Raw genomic sequence first — 23541 nt, 5'->3', positions numbered from 1 at the left:
GAGCCAGTCTGGCATAGTGCGCATGCACACACCCCTCCGCCGCCGGGAGCGTACTACACCTGTGCAGCACTATTGCGCAGGTGCAGAATGTTCCTGGTTATGGGAGCGGCATGTTCCTGGACTGCGCTGACTGGCTGAATTACCAGGACTCATAGCAGAAGATTCAGATGGTGGACAGCGAGGGACTGATTGGTCTGAAGGGGGCTGGAGGAAGCCAGGTATGTATAAAACTTTTATTTTCATCCTTCTCAGGTACCCTTTAACCACTTCCCGACCGCCGTATAGACAATTGGCGGCCGGGAAGTGGACCCCGCAAGGACCGCTGTATTGACAAATGGCGGCGGTCCTTGTAGGGGCATGGGCGGCGCGATCGCGTCATTCGTGACGCGATCGGCCGCCGGGACTGGCTCCGCCCACCTCGCGCTGTAACCCGCTGGCCGGTCGGAAGCGCCGGCGGCTTACTAGCACCCGGATCGCCGCATACAAAGTGTATAATACACTTTGTAATGTTTACAAAGTGTATTATACAGGCTGCCTCCTGCCCTGGTGGTCCCAATGTCCGAGGGACCACCAGGGCAGGCTGCGGCCACCCTATGTCGCACCCAAGCACACTGATTTTACCCCCCCCCCCCTGCCCCAGATTGCCCACAGCACCCCTCAGCCCCCCCCCTGCCCACCCCCCAGACCCCTGTTTGCACCCAATCACCCCCCTAATCACCCATCAATCACTCCCTGTCACTACCTGTCAACGCTATTTTTTTTATCCCCCTGCCTCCTCCTGATCACCCCCCCCCCCACCCCTCAGATTCTCCACAGACCCCCCCCCCCCCCCCCCCCTGTGTACTGTATGCATCTATTCCCCTGATCACCTGTTTACATCTGTTCTCTACCCTAAACACCCACTAATTACCCATCAATCACCCCCTGTCACTGCTACCTATCAGATTAGACCCCTATCTGCCCCTAGGGCACTCAATCACCCGCCCACACCCTCAGAACGCCCTCAGACCCCAGCCCTGATCACCTCGCCAGTGCATTGCTTGCATCTATTCCCCCCTCCAATCACACCTTGAGACACCCATCAATCACCTCCTGTCACTCCCTAGCACACCTACCCATCAGATCAGGCCCTAATTTGCCCTGTGTGGGCTCCTGATCACTCGGCCAAACCCTCAGATCTTCTTCCGATCACCTCCCCAGTGCATCTTTTTTCCCCTCTAACCACCCCCTGAGACACCCATCAGTCACCTCCTGTCACCCCCCTAGCACTCCTATCCATCAGATCAGGCCCAATACAACCTGTCATCTAAAAGGCCACCCTGCTTATGACCGGTTCCACAAAATTCGCCCCCTCATAGACCACCTGTCATCAAAATTTGCAGATGCTTATACCCCTGAACAGTCATTTTGAGACATTTGGTTTCCAGACTACTCACGGTTTTGGGCCCGTAAAATGCCAGGGCGGTATAGGAACCTCACAAAGTGACCCCATTTTAGAAAAGACACCCCAATGTATTCTGTTAGGTGTATGACGAGTTCATAGAAGATTTTATTTTTTGTCAAAAGTTAGCGGAAATTGATTTTTATTGTTTTTTTTTTTTCACAAAGTGTCATTTTTCACTAACTTGTGACAAAAAATAAAATTTCTATGAACTCGCCATACACCTAACGGAATACCTTGGGGTGTCTTCTTTCTAAAATGGGGTCACTTGTGGGGTTCCTATACTGCCCTGGCATTTTAGGGGCCCTAAACCGTGAGGAGTAGTCTAGAAAACAAATGCCTCAAAATGACCTGTGAATAGGACGTTGGGCCCCTTAGCGCACCTAGGCTGCAAAAAAGTGTCACACGTGGTACCGCCGTACTCAGGAAAAGTAGTATAATGTGTTTTGGGGTGTATTTTTACACATACCCATGCTGGGTGGGAGAAAACTCTCTGTAAATGGACAATTGTGTGTAAAAAAAAAAAAAAAAATCAAACAATTGATGTGTGGCACTTTTTTACACCCTAAGTACGCTAAGGGGCCCAAAGTCCAATGAGTACCTTTTAGGATTTCACAGGTCATTTTTGTTTCAAGACTACTCCTCACAGTTTAGGGCCCCTAAAATGCCAAGGCAGTATAGGAACACCACTAATGACCCCATTTTTGAAAGAAGACACCCCAAGGTATTCCGTTAGGAGTATGGTGAGTTCATAGAAGATTTTATTTTTTGTCACAAGTTAGCGGAAAATGACACTTTGTGAAAAAAAACAATTAAAATCAATTTCCGCTAACTTGTGACAAAAAAAATAAAATCTTCTATGAACTCGCCATACTCCTAACGGAATACCTTGGGGTGTCTTCTTTCTAAAATGGGGTCATTAGTGGGGTTTCTATACTGCCCTGGCATTTTAGGGGCCCTAAACCTAGAGGAGTAGTCTTGAAACAAAAATGACCTGTGAAATCCTAAAGGTACTCATTGGACTTTGGGCCCCTTAGCGCAGTTAGTGTGCAAAAAAGTACCACACATGTGGTATCACCGTACTCAGGAGAAGTAGTATAATGTGTTTTGGGGTGTATTTTTACACATACCCATGCTGAGTGGGAGAAATCTCTCTGATTTTTTTTTTTTTTTTTTTTTTTTTTTTTACACACAATTGTCCATTTACAGAGAGATTTCTCCCACCCAGCATGGGTATGTGTAAAAATACACCCCAAAACACATTATACTACTTCTCCTGAGTACGGCAATACCACGTGTGGCACTTTTTTGCAGCCTAACTGCGCTAAGGGGCCCAAAGTCCAATGAGCACCTTTAGGCTTTACAGGGGTGCTTACAATTTAGCACCCCCCAAAATGTCAGGACAGTAAACAGACCCCACAAATGACCCCATTTTGGAAAGTAGACACTTAAAGGTATTCAGAGAGGAGCATAGTGAGTCCGTGGCTGATATCATTTTTTTTTTTTGTCGCAAGTTAGAAGAAATGGAAACTTTTTTTTTTTTTTTTTGTCACAAGGTGTCATTTTCCGCTTACTTGTGACAAAAAATAATATCTTCTATGAACTCACTATGCCTCTCCGTGAATACTTTGGGATGTCTTCTTTCCAAAATGGGGTCATTTGGGGGGTATTTATACTATCCTGGAATTCTAGCCCCTCATGAAACATGTCAGGTGGTCAGAAAAGGCAGAGATGCTGGAAAATGGGAAAATTCACTTTTTGCACCATAGTTTGTAAACGCTATAACTTTTACCCAAACCAATAAATATAGGCTGAATGGGTTTTTTTTTTAATCAAAAACATGTTTGTCCACATTTTTCGCGCTGCATGTATACAGAAATTTTACTTTATTTGAAAAATGTCAGCACAGAAAGTTAAACATTTTTTTGACAAAATTCATGTCTTTTTTGATGAATATAATAAAAAGTAAAAATCGCAGCAGCAATCAAATAGCACCAAAAGAAAGCTTTATTAGTGACAAGAAAAGGAGCCAAAATTCATTTAGGTGGTAGGTTGTATGAGCGAGCAATAAACCGTGAAAGCTGCAGTGGTCTGAATGGAAAAAAAGTGCCTGGTCCTTAAGGGGGGTAAAGCCCACGGTCCTCAAGTGGTTAATTCGTAGTCACCAAACCAAATTTAACAACCTATCAAATTATTTGATTTCATGAGCTAAGGGAGTGCATACATTTGCATAAACAAGCATCGGCGCAGAATTATTTCCATCTCATTGACCATCTCTATTAGTGACACGGCTACACATCAGGCTTTATTCTTACAGCATAGATGTTATTTAGTATATACAGGGAGTGCAGAATTATTAGGCAAGTGGTATTTTTGAGGAATAAATTTATTATTGAACAACCATGTTCTCAATGAACCCAAAAAACTAATATCAAAGCTGAATATTTTTGAAAGTAGTTTTTAGTTTGTTTTTAGTTTTAGCTATTTTAGGAGGATATCTGTGTGTGCAGGTGACTATTACTCTGCATAATTATTAGGCAACTTAACAAAAAACAAATCTATATCCATTTCAATTATTTATTTTTACCAGTGAAACCAATATAACATCTCAACATTCACAAATATACATTTCTGACAATCAAAAACAAAACAAAAACAAATCAGTGACCAATATAGCCACCTTTCTTTGCAAGGACACTCAAAAGCCTGCCATCCATGGATTCTGTCAGTGTTTTGATCTGTTCACCATCAACATTGCGTGCAGCAGCAACCACAGCCTCCCAGACACTGTTCAGAGAGGTGTACTGTTTTCCCTCCTTGTAAATCTCACATTTTATGATGGACCACAGGTTCTCAATGGGGTTCAGATCAGGTGAACAAGGAGGCCATGTCATTAGTTTTTCTTCTTTTATACCCTTTCTTGCCAGCCACGTTGTGGAGTACTTGGACGCGTGTGATGGAGCATTGTCCTGCATGAAAGTCATGTTTTTCTTGAAGGATGCAGACTTCTTCCTGTACCACTGCTTGAAAGTGTCTTCCAGAAACTGGCAGTAGGACTGGGAGTTGAGCTTGACTCCATCCTCAACCTGAAAAGGCCCCACAAGCTCATCTTTGATGATACCAGCCCAAACCTGTACTCCACCTCCACCTTGCTGTCATCTGAGTCGAACTGGAGCTCTCTGCCCTTTACCAATCCAGCCACAGGCCCATCCATCTGGCCCATCAAGACTCACTCTCATTTCATCAGTCCATAAAACCTTAGAAAAATCAGTCTTGAGATATTTCTTGGCCCAGTCTTGACATTTCAGCTTGTGTGTCTTGTTCAGTGGTGGTCGTCTTTCAGCCTTTCTTACCTTGGCCATGTCTTTGAGTATTGCACACCTTGTGCTTTTGGGCACTCCAGTGATGTTGCAGCTCTGAAATATGGCCAAACTGGTGGCAAGCGGCATCATGGCAGCTGCACGCTTGACTTTTCTCAGTTCATGGGCAGTTATTTTGCGCCTTGGTTTTTCCACACGCTTCTTGCGACCCTGTTGACTATTTTGAATGAAACGCTTGATTGTTCGATGATCACGCTTCAGAAGCTTTGCAATTTTAAGAGTGCTGCATCCCTTTGCAAGATATCTCACTATGTTTGACTTTTCTGAGCCTGTCAAGTCCTTCTTTTGACCCATTTTGCCAAAGGAAAGGAAGTTGCCTAATAATTATGCACACCTGATATAGGGTGTTGTCATTAGACCACACCCCTTCTCATTACAAAGATGTACATCACCTAATATGCTTAATTGGTAGTAGGCTTTCGAGCCTATACAGCTTGGAGTAAGACAACATGCATAAAGAGGATGATGTGGTCAAAATACTCATTTGCCTAATAATTCTGCACTCCCTGTATGAGATTCCTGGGTACTTATCCGTTAGCCGGGCACATCCGGCAGGTGGCGCTAATTACTATTCCCCCTCCAGGCCGACATGGATAGTTGGGAAAGCTGTAACTCTGGTGGAGTTTTGTCGCAACCTAGAGGATACGCCCGGCTAACGGATAAGTACCGATTCCTGTGTACACATCATATATACAGTCACAATCAGATGTATATACCTGACTTTAAAAATACGGGGACTGCTGTATTGAAGCAGCACAAGTAACTAATTTTGATTGGTTTATTTCATTTTTGTGGACTGAGCACAGCTATTACTGTATATATACATTATTTTTAATGACTATTATCTGAGAAATAGAACATTTTATCATATTTTCTATTTTAATTACAGTTACAAATTCATTAGGAGTCGGTGCATTTTTTCCCGACTCCGACTCCAGGCACCCAAAATTACTCCGACTCCACAGCCCTGTCTTTTTCAGAGTGTCTTTATAAAGAATAAAGGCCATACTGAGAACCCCCTATGGAGATAGGCTAGTCTAAAACCTGTCAGTTCTGTCAGATTTCTACTACCTGCTGTAAGTGACAGCAACATAGGAGAAAGGTAGTTTATTGTTAATTTTACTCTGGGAGAAATGTACTTCTAATTTTATTTGTATGTGTTTAAATGCATTTTACATTTTTTTACGATAGTGGTCCTTTAAATGTGCCTAGTTCAATTGTGGTTTATTTTGGCTTCAAGGGCCTCGTTCACACTATTCATATTGTGGTACATGCATGTTACACAGTTCATATGTAATGCTTAAAGCCCTTTTGTGCCTGACATCATGTATGCGGTTTTCCATCCAGAGTGATGCTATAGACAGTTTGTTAGAATAACACAATCCGTACCAATTCAGAGATAAGTAACCTTTCAGTTGTATGGACAGTGCAACAATGTGTTTGTGGACACTGGTATATGTTTTTTAGAATTGTTTGTGAGGAAAATTACAGAATAACATTTGAGTGTATCGATCAATATTATGTTCTTCATATGTGCCTTTTCATTATGCATTTCAGACCATTCCAGTGTGGGAGAACAAGCCGTGCGGTTCCTCTCGGAGTCTGATAAGGAAAATTGGGTCACATCTGCCTTTGAAGCCCTGTCCCAGAGCTTGCTTTGAGGTAAGTATAGATCTTCCCTCGAAATCTATTTTTTCACACCGAATGTTGCATCTACAGTAATTTGTATTAGCACAGACACTTCAACTTATGCTATATCCTTTTAAGCTGAGGTCAGTAACCTGGCAGCCCGCTGATCTAATTGGCTGCACCAGAAACAAGGATGCAGATTATCCAGTCAGATTTGACAATGTCAAACATCTGATCTGCTGCATGTTTGTTCAGGGTCTAAGGCTGCAAGTATTAGAGGCAGAAGATTAGCAGGACAGCCAGACAACTTATATTGCTTACACTTGAAATGTGGGTATGCGATGCCCCAGCAAAGCACAACACACAAAACCACTATCGTATGACTCTGCGGCAGAGTGCGCGGACAGGGTCATATACATAGCGTTGCACGCCCCTCATCCAGCAATGTACTGTGCTGTGCAGGAAGTACTTCACTGGGATTCCCGGGTTTCCCCATTGTTCTGCGAATGCTGCACCGCCGCCAACATTTTATTAAATGTATGCGTCGCCCAGTGAATATCATTACTTCTGCTGCTGCGAACATAGGCCGGTAATGCGCTGTTGACTTTGCAGCGGCTCGGCGGTGGATTGGAGTTAGTGTGCTAGGCCCCATTGCCTTGCATTGTCGTTACATTACCCTGTGGTAAAATGGTAACACAGGTTTACAATGCAACTGTAAAAGAGGTCTCAAAAGAAATATGGCAGCCTATTACTCATGCAGGAGAAGGAAATACCTGGACTGTCTGTACAGTACAGCTTCTAGGCTAGAAAATGAACTGCAGTTTGTGCTAATAGCTGGTTTTGGAAATTGATATCTGGCTGCTTATTGCAATGGAAAAATATTTTTTTATTGCATTTCATATTTTTTTTTAATGTGATAGTAGAAAGTTCACGTCAAACTAACCCTGTAGTGTGAGGCAGGTGAAAGGTTCCCTTTTTTCCCCTTTAAAACTATGCCAATTTCTTGGTGGTCCTGCTGAGCCTCTGTCGCTAATACTTTTAGCCACAGTCTCAGAATAAGTATGACAATCAGGTGCTCTGATAAGTCTGGCCATATTTGCCACATGCTTGTTTCATTTTTATGTGTAATCCAGGCACTACTGCAAACAGATCAGCAGGATGACTAGACTGGTATTCTTTAAAAGGGAATACATATGGCAGCCTCCATATTCCTCTTACGACAGTATCCCTTTAAGATAAACTTTTCTGGAGTTCGAGTTCATGTTCGGGTAGATTTGCACATGATTAATATGGAAAATTTATATATAAACTTTGCTAATGGAATATGTGTGGGTCTTTTAAATCAGAAAATGAATGTTATTAATATCTTATATAGCCTTGGCAGCATTCTTTATCAGTGAACAGATACATTCATGTGTGTATGTTGTGTTGCCCTTGAAATGCTTTGCTGATCTCATGTGTCCTTGTGGGGCTGCTGGTAAACAGAGCTACATTCTTTTATTTCAGCATTACTGACTCTTGCAAAAGTGGGGGAAACGCTTGTTGCATCTTCTGCCAGAGCTAATGTGTGTTCTAAAGACCATCATACCCTATTCAGTTTTGTCACTAGATTTGATTAAAACATACCCGAGGGGTACATGGGCCTGTGGTCAGCAGAAATATGCTTTTGATGGTTTCTTACTACATAGAGTAGCACAAAGCTGGTGGCTAATAAAGGCAGATCAGTCCTCATCTGAGTTGTGATCTAAAATTAAATAGGAACTCCAGTGAAAATAATGTAATAAAAAAGTGCTTCATTTTTACAATAATTATGTATAAATGATTTAGTTAGTGTTTGCCCATTGTAAAATCTTTTCTCTCCCTGATTTACAGTCTGACATTTATCACAAGGTAACATTTTTTACTGCTGGCAGGTGATGTCAGTGGAAGGAGATGCTGCTTGCTTTTTTGGCAGTTGGAAAAAGCTGTAAACGGCTATTTCCCACAATGCAACAAGGCTCCCACAGTGTGATGTCAGAACCATGGTCCTGACATCACACTGGGAGGGGTCTCACCACAATATCCGCCATACAGAGCCCCCTGATGATCCGTTTGTGAAAAGGAAGAGTCATTTGCGATCTACACAATGGGAATTCCTGATTTACAACATTCAATGCAATCTGCTAAAGTATGATGGTCTTTCTGCAGCATTTTATATTAATCTCATCTGTAACTTTTGCCTTTCTCTAGGCTCTTCCAAGTACTTCTGATCTATATTTCGGTGATGCACCAATGGTACCCACATTAGCTGATATTAAGTGGATTGCCTCAGATGAGGATGAAACCTATGCAAGAGTCAGGTATTTTTCCCTAGTCAATTGCATGTATGTTTGTTAATCCATATCAGTATTATAATCTAGGCTTTGCAGACTGTAGGTTGGTATGGTAGTGGGCTGAGATGAAACAATGATGGAGATGGCAAAATTTGCATACCTTATTTAATAGCTAAGGAGATAGATAGATTTTAGGCTTCACTTTACAAACAGATTTAAGTAGGGGCAGAGGCACACTCTGTATTGTAGTGCAGATATGTTGAGGGACAGGAGTCCTTCCTTCCTGTTGATTCAGGAAGGAGAAGAGCTAATAGTTATTCTTCAGTTGAATGCTTTTACAAAATTTAAATATTACCTGTATGTAAAAAACTAGAGAAGTAGGAATTATTTTTAGTTACTTATTTGGTATTTTATCTTCCACAGTGCATCATAGAGTATATGGTGTTTTTTTCCAGCTGTCACTAAGAGGGGCTCACAATCTAATCCCTACCATGGTCATATGTCCACCACAGTCTGACCAATTTTTAGGAAGCTAATTTTTATCTATCTATGTTTTGGGGATGTGTGAGGAAACTGGAGTGCCTGGGGAGCATACAAACTCCATGCAAATGGTGTCCTGGCCCAGATTCAGACTGGGGACCAAGTGCTGCAGAACAAGAGTACTATCCACTACACCGCTGTGGTGTGAGATCAGTTGTAATTACTGCAAAAATGGAAGTAGACTTAAAAAGTGAAAAAGATGAATGTGTCAATTTTGTCCAACTTCAGTTTAAGAAAGCAAGAGGATGTGGTGGGTATGTGGCTTTAAGTCGTGTATATGGACAGGCTTTTTGTTTATAGACAGGATTTAACTTCTTGCTTCACTGACTGTATTCAAGCTGGTAAGAAAAACCTTGCAGCCCCACCCCTTCTGTTTTGATAGAGAACAGGTAAAAGTGTCTTATAAAGCAATGGCCATTTACTCCCTCACTGTTGCACCTGTTGTTTCCCACCCTCTGTGGTTGTGGCTGCTACTGTTTGTTTTGCATTGTCACAGGCTGTATCTCTCAGAAAAAAATTGCAACCAATAGAACAGACAGCCAGCTACTGCCAGTTCTCATTACACAGGCTGCTGTCATGTGCAGATTGGAATCATTTTGTATAAAATGGTCTTGATGTATGATGATTACCTGGTGCATACCTGTTTTGAACTCTTTGTTTTAGGAGTGACGCTAGGCCATTAAAACACAAATGGAGGCCAAGCCCACTTTTGGTTATGCAACGGAATTCATCAGTCCCCAATCTTAAACTAAAAGAGGAGAAAATGTTTTCTTTGAAGAAGCCAGGCATGTCAAACAAATCTACAGACCTGCAAGACGAGCTAAGCGTCCTAAGAAGTCAGATTGCTAAAATAGTTGCTGGAAACACAGGTATTGTATGGTTGGTGTGATCATTTGACTTAGAAATGTAGCTTTATACACATATCAGAATGTTTATTAAGGGGGGGGGGGGGGCTATGGCGAAAAATGTAAAATATGTGGAAACATGCAAATAAGGAGTACGTTTTTTTCAGAGTAAAATGAGCCATAAATTACTCTTCTCCTAGCAGGGCTGCCAGGCAACTGGTATTTTTTAAAAGGAATTACATTTGGCAGCCTCCATATTCTTCTCACTACAGTTGTCCTTTAAGCAAGTAAAGTGCAAACACATACAAATAAGAAGTACGTTTTTTTTCCAGAGTAAAATGAGCCATAAATTACTTTTCTCCTATGTTTCTGTCACTTACAGTAGGAAGTAGAAATCTGACAGAAGCGACAGGTTTTGGACTAGTCCATCTCTTCATAGGGGATTCCCAGGGATTTATTTATTTTAAAAAGCACTTAGGGCTGGGACCCACAAGAGCGTTTTTTGAGCATTTTGGCAGCGCTGCGATACGCTAGCGTTTTGCCAAAACGCTCAGCTGATGTTAATGGATGGGGCAACTTCCACAGGAGCGTTTGCGTTTCCCAGAAACGCAAACGCAGGACCTGCAGCATTTTGGGAGCGTTAGCGCTTCAATGTAAAGTATTGAAACGCTAGCAGAAACGCTCAGCAAAACCTAAACTGAGCGGTTTTGCTAGCGTTTTGCGGTTCAGCACACTGTAACAAAATTAAAAATAATTCACAGGACCAATCAGGATAAAAACGCGAAACGCAAAACGCTACACAACCGCTGAGGAAAAAAATACACTGTTGCAAACCGCGACCGAAAACTCGCATGAATCCGCTTGCAAACCGCTCATGCAAAACGCTAGCGGTTGCGTTTTGCGTTTGCGGATTTCAGTGGGTTCCAGGCCTCAGTGAATGGCAGTTGCTCTGTCCAACTGCCAAAAAACTGTGTAGCGAGCAGGGAAGCTGGCCAGCATCATTGTTTAAATCCTTTTTAGGGAATATCTTTATAAAGAATAAAAGCCTTGCTGAAACTCCACTATGAAGAGATGGACTAGTCCAAAACCTGTGGCTACTGTCAGATTTATACTGCCTATTGTAAGTGACAGCAATGTAGGAGAAAAGTAATTTATGGCTCATTTTACTCTGGAAAAATGTACTTCTTATTTGTATATGTTTGCACATGTTTTTGTGGGAATATTACTTGCTTAAAGGACAACTGTAGTGAGAAGAATATGAAGACTTCCAAATGTATTTCCTTTTAAATAATTCCAGTTGCCTGGCAGCCCTACTGGTCTGCTTGGCCGAAGTAGTGTCTGAATCGCACCAGAAACAAGCATGCAGCTGATCTTGACAGATCTGACAATGTCAAACACCTGATCTGCTGCATGCTTGATCAGGGTCTAGAGGTGCGTACACACATGCGACTATAGTCGTTTGTAACGATCGTTCCCCGATCTTTACCAACGACGATCGTTACAAAAAACGAACCAACGACTATTAAGGCAAACGACGAACGAGTCAAATCGCTACAAAACAAAGTTCTGTCTTGGCGGATTTTTACCACCGACGATCGTTAGCAAAAGTGGTACATCGTTGGAAACGATCGTTCGTACCAGGCTGGACATGCGCATTTCACTTTTTCTCCAAGGAACTTTACAATTTTATGCGCAGGCGCAATAAGTGCTTTTACGTGGTGTAACGTTCGTTCTAACGATGTGATCGTTACACACTTTTTACAACTAACTTTACTTCGGTCGTTCTTTCGTCAATTAAAAGATCGTTCGTCGTTGACAACGAACGATCGTTGTCGCATGTGTGTACGTAGCATCGGGCTAACAGTTTTGGAGGCAGAGGAAAAGCAGGACTGCCAGGCAAATGGTATTGCTTAAAAGATAATAAATATAGACATTGACTGGGGTATTAAGGCTACCCATTCTGGTAAAAGCAGCAGATTTCTGGCAGCACTACAGGACAATAGCAGTCTCAGCAGTCTCCATATTCATCACACAAGAGTTGTCATTTATTGGTAAGTAACAAGTTACAGTGGCTACCAAAAGTTCCTCCTATCTGCATGTTATTTCTTTCTCTTCTTTGTCTTACAGGAACTTCATGTTCAACAGAATCTTTGCCAGGAAACGTAGATATAAATACGTCTTTTGCAGACTTTGCTCCCACTTTCCAATCCACCACATCGTTTGTAATTAGTGACATTACTGAAGAGGATGAGCTGGATGTGTCAGAATATTCCACTTCTTCCATAATGGAGTCTTCCTTTACTCACCAGCGGCAAATAGAGGCTAATGTATCTGATGACGAAGACTCTGTCTGTCTTTCAAAGTCCAACAGTTTTGCAGACATGATGGGAATCTTGAAGGATATTCATAAAATGAAAGCAAGCAGAGATTGGTAATTTTTTTTTTTTTGGCCATTTCCTTATTAGGGAATCGGTTAGTCTTGCATTGAGTCTGGTAATCCGCAGGATGCATAAAATCTGCAACTTGTCAATATTGGACCAAACATTTTGTAGAGTAAGGGCCTGTACACACTGCTGCATTTGCGCTGCGCTTTTAAAATCGTATGCACTATTTAATCGCAAGGTCTTTTTAAAAATCATGAAAATCGCGAAGACCTGTACACACTGGTGCGATGCTGATTTTTCTATTTTCATGAAGGCTTTGCGATTTAAAAATCGCATGCACTTTTAACAATGCAGCTCAAGCGCAGCAGTGTGTACAGGCCCTGACCTGAATTCTTGAAATGAGGTTGCAGGATTAGTTCAGGGAGCTCTTGTCTTTCTCTCATCAGAGGTGTCCAACAATAATGCTCTGTCTTTTTGGGGAGGGTTCAGGTTGTGGGATAGCCCAACCACCAGGATAGAATATATGAGTGTGTGTGGGTTTTTTTTTTTTGGGGGGGGGGGGGGGAAGGGATATGTTGCATCGGATGGGATAATCTAATTTGGTAGGCTAAAACATCTGCTTTGGAAGACGGACTCTTCCACCACTGTGCAGTGATGACACCATCCTCTGGGTGGGTATGACCTGTGATTGGGAACCAGCAGGAGATGTCAGCATTACAGCAGTTGCTCAGTGAGGGAGAAGATAGTTGATCCACTGTCCGGAACAGGTAAATATGAATGGAACAGGATTGGGCCCACTACAACCACACACACTCATACCAAAGGGAGCCAGGAATCCATAGAACTCGTGAGAACATGCAGTAGAAAAAGGGGTTCCGCTACACCAGAGGTCGGGTGAAAAAAGGTCGGCTTTTATTATTATTCCATCAGTGCATACAAAAGATAAAAAGCTCACGCGTATCGGAGCTCACGGCTCCTTAATCATAGCTTTTGTATGCACTGATGGAATAATAATAAAAGCCGACCTTTTTTTACCCGACCTCTGGTGTAGCGGAACCCCTTTTTCTACTGGAGGTAAACATGAAACCACTCCGTGCATCCACTTTGCATTGGCTGCCAGGCTAGTGGAGACCCAGGGAAGGGGCAGAAAAAAAATGTGGCTGCTAGAGGGTTAAGCAATTCGTTACCTGGCAGTCCTGCTGATCTCTTATGCTACGTACACACATGCGACAACGATCGAACTTTTAATTGATGAAAGAACGACCTACGTAAAGTTAGTTTTAAAAGGTGTGTAACGATCTGATCGTTAGAACGAACGTTACATCACGTAAAGCAACTATTGCGCCTGCGCATAAAAATGAGAAGTTTCACGGAGAAATAGTGAAATGCGCATGTCAAGCCTGGTACGAACGACCGTTTCCAACAATGTACTACTTTTGCAAACGATCGTCGTTGGTTAAAATCCGCCGAGACAGAACTTTCTTTTGTAGCGATTTGGCTCGTTCGTCGTTTGCCGTAATAGTCGGTGGTTCGGTTTTTGTAACGATCGTCGTTGGTAAAGATCGGGGAACGATCGTTACAAACGACTATAGTCGCATGTGTTTACGCACCTTTAGGCTGCAGAAGTATCTGGATCCCAAACCTGAAACAAGCATGCTGCTAATCTAGTCAGACTTTAGTCATTAACACCTGATCTGCATGCTTGTTCAAGGCATGTGGTTAAATGTACTCCATTCACCAGATGCAACTGCACCAACAGCGAATTGACGTGCTGGGATCACCCCTGGAGTCACAGGGAAATATCCATATACTGTACTTCACAAGATCTGCACTGTCTAAAACTCCCACTGATAACTCAAATCACCCTGCAGTATGTTCCTGTGATGATTTGACAAAGAACCACAGTGTTCGTCATCATACAAACCCGGCACATGCTGTTTTCAAAGCTTTTAATGTTTGCCCGGTTTTAAAGAGCTATAAATAAAGAAGATTTTAGACAGTTCGGATCTTGTGAAGTATATAGCTAAAAGTATTTAGCAGCAGAGGATCAGCAGGACAGTCAGGCAGTGTGCATTGCTTTAAAGACTATAAACAGGTCAGCCTCCAATCCCTCTCACTTCAGGTGTGCTTTAAGAATTGTCACTCTTCCATGCAAGAATTTTATCTGTAATTAGTTATCAGTGGGAGTTGCTACCTTCTGACTGAAGTTGACTGTAGAGAAACTGTCAGAGCCCTAGAATTGTAACCCTTACATTGAGAAAGGAACACAGTTTAGCAATGTGTGTGCTTGGCGCTGTACATACATGTTTATCTCCTCATGTCACATGACAATTCAGGTACTGACAATTCAGGTACCCTTTTAAGTCATTTAATTCAAGTTATGGAAGCAAGGTCTCTGGTGCTTTGTGCGATGACTGGGGTATAACAGGCTTGTTTCAGATAAGCGACTACTCCTCTACAAATTAAGGTAGACCCACTAGCCAAGCCATTTCATTGTCTTTTGTCGGTCTGTAGAATTAGACATGTTCAGATCTCCATAGTGTTGCCATACTGAAACTGCTGAGCTTGGTGACTGTATTACCCTCCTTCTGACTGGGGTTAATTTGCTAATTTTGAAGAACAATAAATGATCCAAGCAAACTGGAACTGCATTGAAAGAAAAAAAATGTTTTCTAATAGGTTAATAAGTTTGATTCCCAGTGTGATCCAGTACCGTTTTATGGTTGTAATTGAATGAATACCTTACTTCTTACTGTAAAAATCAGTATGCATGTAACTAAAGCAAGCTGGAAATGAGAATAGCAGGCCTGATCAACATCTTTTTGTGAGCAAAATGAAGAACTTGTCCTCTAAGAGGGTTTTAGAAATTAAAAGGCACTTACCCTGTTGTTATATCCCTTTGGTCTAAACAGATACTTAGTAGGGATACTCTGTTTCTGAAGCCAAGACTATGCCAACCATTTAATTGACTTAGGCCTCGTTCAGACTATGAGCGTTTTAGCAGTTTTTAGAGAACGCATACGGGCCGAGTTTCCGCATAGAAAGTGCTAGTAATGTTTTTCAATGGGCTGGTTCACATGTATGCGTATGAGACGCATACGTTTCTCGTCCGCATTGCTGCATGCAGTTCTGTGCGGTACGCACAGAAACGTACACAATGATAGTCTATGGACGTGTATCAAAAACTCGTAGTATTACGTTTGCGTACGTTTTCCTCTGCTTTTCCCATAATTCTTTTCTGTTTCCTGTGTGAAAAACGCAATAGAAAACGCATTCGAACGCAAGAAAAACGTTTTTCAACTTCAGTTTTCTTTGCATCTCTATGCGTTCTGCAAATGTGCATAGTCTGAACAGGGCCTTAAGCAAACACCCAATCTTTGCCTGTGTTTTGATGGACCCAGCACCATGGGTAGATATGAGTGCTGTATAATACAGTTTATGCATATGCACCCAACAGTTACCATTGCTGCATCCAGGATAATGAAATTATGGTTTCCTGGCCATTGGGTGCTTTCTCGCTGTACTTTCGGTTTGCGGCTTCCTTTTGGGAATCTAATGCATCTTTTGGATATCAGCAGGAAGCCACAAACCAGAATTGTAGTGGGAGCGTGCCCTACAGCCATTCATTTAATATGAAAGGCAGGCAGACTATTACAACCCCCTCATACATCAGTGGTGCCTGGCAATCCTTCCACAGGACGACGACACAGGAACAGCACAAAAGCCCTTCAGCACACAGTAACGAGGGTAAAATACAGATACATTTTATTGTTACATCCAAGAAGACAGCTGATGCATTTGAGACACAATGGCCCATATGCAAATAATTTTTCTCCTGAGTTATCTCCTAGGAGATAATTTTCATATTCTTTTCAGCATTTTACAGTTGGAAATGTACCTAAAAGTTGGTAAAAAGTATTATCAAAATTATTTTGAGCATTTTCTTGCTTGCTAGTGGTTTAAAATGCATTTTATGACTAGGTATGCAATTAGCTTTTCTCCTGAGCTTTCTCCTAGGGGATACTTTTCAACGTATTTTTAGAATAACTTTTCAGCACTCTGCAATTGTAAAAATGCCAAAAATATAGGTGAAAAAAATGCTATCAAAATAATTTTGAGTATTTTCTTGCTTGCTGGTGGTTTAAAATACATTCTATTGATAATATGTGAAACGCATCTGCTGCCATACCTATCTTCTTGGATCTGGATTTTACCTCATCACAGTGTGCTGCGAACTTGAGCTATTTCTGCATCATATCAATAACTTGAATACAAAGACTGATGACTTTTTAATGAATGTGGAGAGCATACCTGGATTTATCTCCATCCAATGTGCCAGGTGGCTCTTTAAATTCCAAAATAGTTCGAACAGCTGCATGCTAGACTAAAGCTTCCTAAGTAAAAAAATGCCTTAATTTTTGCATTGAAAATAGCAGTTGCATGACTTAAGTGTCTTGGTTCCATTTCACTGATGGATTCATTCTTAGATTCCCTAGGAGCCTGCCTATCTGCCCCCAATCCTCCTCAAGCCCATTGGCCTTGACCTTCACCCATTGGTCATAGTGGTAGGATGGTCACATAACCATCAGTGAAAGAAAGTCTTTTTATCTTGTGATGGGCTTTAAAAGCAAATGCATGTGAAAGGTAGTCCCATAAAAAGTGGGACAGGATCCTCTTGTTCCTGGTCCTGAGGGAAGACCTTTGCGTAACATGCCCGTGACGTGACAGCGTGACAACTGTGATCTGGCCCTTATTAAAGAGACACTGAAGTGAAAAAAAATTATGATGATATGATTTGTATGTGTAGTACAGCTAAGAAATAAAACATTAAGATATCAGTCTAATTGTTTCCAGTACAGGAAGAATTAAGAAACTCCAGTTGTTATCTCTATACAAAAAAGCCATTAAGCTCTACGACTTTCAAAGTCGTGGAGAGGGCTGTTTTCTGACTTTTATTATCTCAACTGTTAGTTCATTTTTTACTTTTTCTCTGCCAGAGGAGAGGTCATTAGTTCACAGACTGCTCTGAAAATCATTTTGAATGCTGAGTGTTGTGTAATCTGCACATATTAGAGAATGATGCAATGTTAGAAAAACACTATATACCTGAAAATAAAAATGAGAATATTTTCTTTGCTGCTAATCTTCTAGTAATTATTCATAGTACACAACCAATTCATTATTTATCTTTTTTCGCTTCAGTGTCTCTTTAAATGGCTTTGTGTTCAGAGTTATGTTTGCGTTTATTAGATTAATATTATATATAATATATCATATAATATATTTGCTGATTTATCCATATTTTTCCAGGTCCAGTAGAAACCAGTGTTTGCACAAAGAAGAAGATCCTATCAATCTCATTTCAGAGGTGTTAAAGCAAAAGTTTGCACTTTGTGATCAAGATGAAAGAACATTTAATTGAACTAACTTTTTCCATGTAGTAAAATTCAGTAAAGGTCACTTATTTTGATATGAAAAAGACAAAGGGTCATATAATATTTCGTTTGAATAGTGCACAAGTGTCACTTCTTTATACGTGTGAGGGAATAATTTTAATTGGATCAGCTGAGTTACTGCTATACAGTCAAAGAGGCTTTTATTTAGGTTGCCACTGGAAACCAGAGGATACAATATTATATATTTCAAACCAGTTGAATTAAAATGGATGAATGGATCTTGTGCTGTGAAAATATTGTAAATACAATTTTACATGCAGAATGTCAGGTCTTGGATTGTTACACTGCTTTCAGTTGAAGCCTTTAAAGTGTACATGAGATGAGATGATAGACAAAAATGTATACATGCCTGTGGCTTCCTCCAGCCCCCTTCGGTCGGCTCGTTCCCTCGCCGCTTCTGGATCCTCCACCAGTCGGCGCATGCGCAGTGCGACTGTGTGCGCTCAGTTGTTGCGTGCCATTGTCTGGGAGCGTTCTGCGCCTGTGTAGTAGTACTGTGCAGGCACAGAACACTCCCAGCCACCAGAGTGTGACAGTGGATGCGCGCATGGCTGGGCTACGCAGTAAACTCCGACTGGCCAACCTTACAGAGGATACAGAAGACTGAGTTGAGGGACGGATCAGGCTGAACTTTAAGCTCTGCGTAAAACGCAAAATGTTTCTGTGTATTGGATACCGGAGGAATAAAATCCTGATCCTCCCTAGAGACTGAAAGGCAACTTCATGTTGTAAATACCAGACTGTTGGGAGGTCTGCATATGATGTATACAATGCACTGGAGTATGATCAGTGAAATGCTTTTTGTTGCAAATTGAATGCATCTTGGAATATGGTCAGTCTGTTTTGTCAGCATCTGCATTTGATAAGCCCAGTTCCAATCTGACATATTTTTTTGCTGATTTCATTAACCTTAAAAAAACTAGCATCTCAGTGATAATGTCTGCATTGCAGTCTGAATCTTGATTCACAAGTCAGGTGCAGTTGTGGGTGTGCAGGCCAAGTTCAGAGCAATTGAAACCAGCTGCATTAGCCACATCAAGGGCCCTTACACACGGAGCCAGTTGTGTTGTGATCAAACCTCAAGGTAGCCGAAATGATGCACAGCGCATTGCCACTGCAGTGCGACCATACAGTGAGGCATGCAGTTCAATGAAAGTATGCCTAAAGTGTTACCCAGTTTACATGCATCATGCTGTATGTTAATACGTCAAAACGCACCACACCGTACTTTATGTGTAAATCCCCATAGGAATATCGTTGCATCGTGTTGCTGTGATATTGTCTGTTGCAATGCAATGGATTCTGTGTGGAAGAGCCATAATGATCTTCCTTTAGCTACTCATTTGAACCTTTTCTACTAAACCTCTGAGCAATAGAATAAAGTGGCCCAATTAACTGTGTAAGGGCTGGTTTACACTGAATCAGTGACTGTCAGCTATAATGACTCGGACAACTGCAGAGCATGAGAAGAAATGTTCCCCCATGGGTCATTTTTCATCTATGCATTACAACTGAAAGTTTTTTCACAAGGCGCTGCCTACAGCATTTGTGGACCCAGTACATAGAAACACAGATGGAAATGCTCAGCAACTGAAAGAGAGGGCACAGAACAACTGATCAGTCAAAGCGTATCATTTGCCAGTGTAAACCAAGCCAAACTGTGGGATCTGCTGAAAAACGTCTGGCTTAGGCTGTGCGCACACTAATCGCCAGTGTTTTGCCAGTACCGTTGATCACAGAGCATCACACTTGCAATGTCTTTCTTTGGCTTCTACAAGATTCTGCAATTGTTTTTGTTTGTGGGTTTTTGTTTTTTTTTGTCTGCTTTGCGTGAAACTGACCGCAAGCATCTACTTTCCCTATGCTAAAAACCTGTATTTACAATCTTTTGCCACAAATTATAAAATCGCATAAAAAACACATTTCAAAAAACAAAAAATTGTGTTCAGAGAAGGTGAACATAAATGTGATTGCAGCGCACCCCGCAAAAAAAGAAAAAAAAAAAACCTTTGATTTTGCACATTCAAGAGGGACGTGCACAACATTAGGCAGGTGGTTTCAATGTTTTGGCTGCAGTGTTTGTGTCTAATATGTACATGTGATGACAGAGCATTAGGAATATAGCCTTAACAACAAGCCTTTATAATAAACTGAGTAAGGAGAAAGTGTACAAGCATACAACTGGGAGTTCACTGATGTGGAAGGAACACCACTGGCTGATTGATCTTTAAGCGTGCAACTAACATAGTACATATGATGGGTTGAAACCTTTCATCAGACATCTAATGAAAGGTTTGGACTGGCAACATGTAGTGGTGCTTGCTTACATGCTTCACACAGCTTGCTTGAACATTCAGCCAGTGTTGTGCCTCTCTTTCTACAGCAGGTAATGTCCTGTATTGGATAAAGCTAAAAAGTGTGTGTGTGTGTGTGTGTGTGTGTGTGTGTGTGTTTTTACTGCACCATCTCAGCTTTTCTTTGTATGCGCAAACTGTATTTAAAGTAAATGTAAAGTAAAATTAAATAAAAAAAAAAAAAAAAAAGCCTTTATATATGGAGAGGGAAGGATTTTAATCCTATAGAGCCTGCCCTGTCCCCTCTGGGTGTCCTCGTTCCAGGTGGAATATGCCTTCAGGGATCGTCGGGAGGCTTCTGAAGCACTTGTATCCATAAATGTTTCCAAAGATGGGCGGCTCCATACTGCGCATGCGTGAGCATGTACTCATTTGCAGTATGAAGCAGCTTGTCTTCTGAAGCACTTGTATCCCTGAATGCTTCCAAATATGGGCGGCTCCATACCGCGCATGCATGAGCATGTACTCATGTGCAGTATGAAGCAGCTTGTCTTATGAAGCACTTGGGGACACGATTGCTTCTGAAGCCTTCCAAGTACTCCTGAAGGTTGCAAATTTGAACAGGGAACAGCACTGGAAGGAGGACACTGTGAGAGGCCTGGGAGGGCTCTATAGGATCCAAAGCCTTACCTCCCCGTAGGTAAATAGCAGACTTTTTTTTTTTTTTATCGCTTCAAATTTGCTTTAAGTGCAACCTAACTTATTTATTACCATAGGTTTCCTATGCAAAAAACACACATGAAAACAGACAGGTGTGAATCCTGCCTGGTTGGTTGACAAAATGCACTTGGGTAACTGTGTGTTTTTTCCTTTAATATTTCCTGGCTCCTCATTTTAGGCAGCAAGTTGCAAGGTGTCAGTTTGTTTCTTTTTTCTGCCATGAGCTTTAAATGTTACGTACTGTACACACTTTAGAATTTTTGGGCTGAAACAGTTATTCTTGATCTTTTTGGTCTTGACATTGTGGTGTCCTTTGACCTCTTCAGCGATCCGCCAGGACATGTTACTTTGCCTGATTCCAACAGTTACATGTGCTCTCACCTTCCCATAAAGCGGTACACACTGCTCAGCCAGGAGGCAACAGTGTGTCTCTACTATATGATCATAAACTATTTGTACTTTGTAGATAGTTTTGTTGTGGCAAATTTGTATTGTTACAGATACTGAATTGATTGCCACATTGTATAGGTCTGAAAAGTGGAGCTTTTGTTACAAAACAGGTTCAGTGTTCATAATTGCTACATTTTCTCAGGAGTGCAGAATTTAGTGCTGCTGGAGACTGATTTTCCCCAAGACTGCCAGGTGCTCCTAGACTTTCTCCTTGTATGACTGTGGAGCTGACTTTCTTGAAATGCTATCTCCTTCATATGCACTGTCATGCAAAGATATAGCACATTTGAGGTTTGCTTTTCCCATATTAACACAGCTCATATGTAAACCCTAGTTTTTTGTTTACCTAATGTATGTATTTGTTTCCTGAGGTTTGCCTCCAGTATTACCTAAAGCAGTGGTCCCCAACCTTTTTTGACCCAAGGACCGCTTCAGCATCAGGCAATTTTTCCAAGGACCGGGTGGATGCCGGGGATGGGGGTGGTAATGCGTGGGGGGGGGGGGGGAGGGAGTGTGCAGGCTTATTCTACAGGCAGAGTCATTACATAAAGAGGTCCTGGGAACACCAGCCCTACCTAACCACTATCTGCATCACCCTCAGTATTTTGTAAAAATACATTTGGTGTGTCAGGTGGTGTGAAGGGGGCCTGGGCTTCCTTATCTACTAGCAGTCATTTCCTATCCTCATCTGCCTCCCCTCACTTTTACCCTTCCCTCCACCTCACAGCCCCTTTACCCTCCTACCCACACTCAGTTCACCCATTTCTCCTCTCTACACCCACTTCACACTTCCCTCCTCCCCACACTCACGTTTACCCTTCCATTCTTCTTCCCACACTAAGCTTCCAGCATCAGCTGCTCACCTTGGTCCAGACTGAACTCTGTGGCTGGCAAAAGACTAGAGTGTCCCAGTCATCCTCACTGCTGCCACCTGGTGTCCATACAAACGGAAAGCATGATGCATTACAAATAACAGACACTAGGTGGCAGCAGTAACAATGGCTGCAAACGGCTCTTCTCCATAGCTTCCGGAAAACTTCAGTGACACTTCTCTCTGCACTGTGATGAGTCATGACAGACTGCATGGCCCAGCTGAGAGCAGCCTGCAGCCCACCAGTGGGCCTCGGCCCAGTTCAGGTCCTAAAGTACACATTGCCCTAAAAAGTATTCAAATAAGATTGCAGACTGAATACACAGAAATCCAGTTTTACAATAGTAGCCAGTTCTTTTATTGCAAGTTCCTGTTTATGCAGATTTTATACATGGGAGACTTAAATCCATGCTGACAAACAACTGATAAACTATTTCTAATTTATTTTTTTTTAATTTTAAGCTGACAGGCTAAAATGATACACAGGAGAGCAGCCTAAAAATGTTGTGAACTATTCCTGTTCTATGTATGATGCTGACCTAACCGGCAAAATCAGCTGTGGTAAAGAAGCAATAGGGAAAACCTTTTACAATATGTGTGTTGTTACTTCAAGGTGCAGATAATGTCACATTTATTTGAAGTATGCATCCATATCAAGGCACACATCTTAATACATGGTCTAGTTATTGCTAACTAATCTAAATCCCCAATCTAAGAAAACTGCAGCCCACAGCACAGACAGTCAGTGGTGCAGGATGTGAACAGTGGACTCCTGACCATGTACTATACAAGTGATGTTATTTGCCATCCCCTAATCAAGGAACTCCTATGCAGACCAAAAATAGAAAACACATTCTAGCCTGCTAAGATATAAGTAAACATTTCAGCCTGACCTGTAGCTTTTAAGTAAAGGCTTGCAACTCCTCAGTATGACATGCAGAATACTTTTCCTTAAAGCGGAATATAACCCTGCATTTCAACTTTGCTCTAAAACATTATTTACAGTATATTATATGCAACCAGCATTTTTTTTTTTACTAGACCAGCATTGGAAGGGTTACACAGGGCTTTAAAGTTCCTGGAGATTTCTGCAGACGCATCTGAAGCTGAAATAGATACATTTTGTTTACATAAATGTATCTAAGTGTTGAATGTGACTCACTCTCTCTGACTGAGAAGGAGCTTGGAGGACAGCCAAAGAGTGTGTAACATTTATCAA

General features: G+C 41.7%; 1 protein-coding gene across 1 annotated transcript in view; it reads left to right on the top strand.

Annotated features, from left to right (window-relative positions):
• MTFR1L (mitochondrial fission regulator 1 like) overlaps positions 1-21926 on the top strand; it is a 44601-nt gene extending 22675 nt beyond the window's left edge. The window contains exons 2-6 of the mRNA XM_068268952.1: positions 6379-6483; positions 8680-8789; positions 9966-10171; positions 12275-12578; positions 17842-21926. Of these exons, the coding sequence (XP_068125053.1) occupies positions 6379-6483; positions 8680-8789; positions 9966-10171; positions 12275-12578; positions 17842-17953 (837 nt within the window). The 3' untranslated portion in view covers positions 17954-21926. The remainder of the gene's footprint in view (positions 1-6378; positions 6484-8679; positions 8790-9965; positions 10172-12274; positions 12579-17841) is intronic.
• The last annotated feature ends 1615 nt before the right edge of the window (positions 21927-23541 follow it).

Source organism: Hyperolius riggenbachi, chromosome 2 (genome assembly GCF_040937935.1).
Source record: "Hyperolius riggenbachi isolate aHypRig1 chromosome 2, aHypRig1.pri, whole genome shotgun sequence".
Taxonomy (NCBI): Eukaryota; Metazoa; Chordata; class Amphibia; order Anura; family Hyperoliidae; genus Hyperolius; species Hyperolius riggenbachi.
This window is presented reverse-complemented; position numbering and strand designations above follow the sequence as displayed.